Source organism: Perkinsus marinus (genome assembly GCF_000006405.1).
Source record: "Perkinsus marinus ATCC 50983 genomic scaffold scf_1104296951480, whole genome shotgun sequence".
NCBI classification, from domain to species: Eukaryota; Perkinsozoa; order Perkinsida; family Perkinsidae; genus Perkinsus; species Perkinsus marinus.
In genome coordinates this window covers 1-1,285 of record NW_003209274.1, presented here as the reverse complement: position 1 = coordinate 1,285, position 1,285 = coordinate 1, and the positions used below count along the sequence as shown (strand labels likewise).

The 1,285-nt window shown below is 39.2% G+C and overlaps 1 protein-coding gene across 1 annotated transcript; it reads left to right on the top strand.

Annotated features, from left to right (window-relative positions):
- Window positions 1-1,004: 1,004 nt before the first annotated feature.
- Window positions 1,005-1,187, top strand: Pmar_PMAR026097 (hypothetical protein; the record flags this gene model as incomplete). The annotated part of the gene is made up of 1 exon (XM_002777574.1): window positions 1,005-1,187. A coding segment is annotated over one exon (183 nt), but the record flags the coding sequence as incomplete, so codon positions are not given.
- Between the last annotated feature and the right edge of the window lie 98 nt (window positions 1,188-1,285).

Genomic DNA, 1,285 nt, shown 5'->3' with positions numbered 1-1,285 from the left:
TTTCCGCCTGTTCATTGACCGTAACGGGTTTCAGCAATTATGTCGCAATGTCATGCATATTGCCAATGGACTAGCGGTAACTACTAGAGGGAATACGGTACTGGATTAGATATCATGGGGGGATACTGTTAAGAGTAGTACAATCTGCCAACAATAGTGTAGCATATCTATAGAACATAGTCGACGTCGTTGTCGACTAGATGGTATTGAGAATGTTATGGGCCTAATAATACCACTTCTTATGTTGATGATGGAATAAGTCTTAAGTAGTAATGATTGTTATATGTGGTGATACTCCTCGAGTATTGATGACGAGCAGTGATAATCCTCAGGGTAGGAGTATCTTGCCTCTCTACGAGGTGTATCAACACATGTTCATCAATACTTTCACTACATGTTTAGATTTGAGTGGTATATTGTAGTTTTTGTTCCATATGGCTGTTCACTTCTCTCTGGTCTTATCTCTGACCATTTGTGGTCTGACCATTAGCTCTCCATCAGCCATTGATCCAATAATCGACAAGTTAGTAGAATTATCAGAGGACTCCCACTACAATAACTTCGATCTGTAGGATCATCATCATCATCATCCCACATAAACTTCGTAGATGTATTCCCTTTATCAGCTCTGCGGTCATACGTTTTAATATCACTGGATATAAGGAATTCGCCCTCAAGCAACCTAAACCATATCATCTATTCGTATTGCTAAGTGCCAACCAGGGAGTATGCAAAATATGCCCTTCCCTTGAGAGGACTCTCGACAGAGCATCATTATCATATTATGGAGTAGTAGTAGTAGGATATGTCTGTGTTATTGAACTGATGTACAGGTCGGTGCTCATACTGATGAGAAGGATCCTGTTTTCTTTGGAGTTATCGATGCCTATACCAACAGTGAAATACAACGAGTACATGAGCTCAAGGCAGTACCCTTATTGGTAGTATTAGTATTCACTTTTACACTCGGAGAGGAAGTGTTGATGCTAGTAATATGATAATAGGTACATTTTGGTCCCAAGTCAGCATTGACTAAGAAGAAAAGGTCTGGTGCTGTAATGATTAAGTCAGGTGACCAATTTAGAATAACCAAATATGATCATACCCCTGAGGATTTCTTGGAATGGATGAATCAGAAGACAACTCGAGATGTGAAAGTCTTCCGTACCTCTCATGAGAAGTTATCTGTGAGTGTTAACGATCGATTACTTCTTATTACACTCGAGAATGTATTATCATTTTAGTCATTATTAAAGATGCTATTCGGTGGTATATTGTTGGTAGC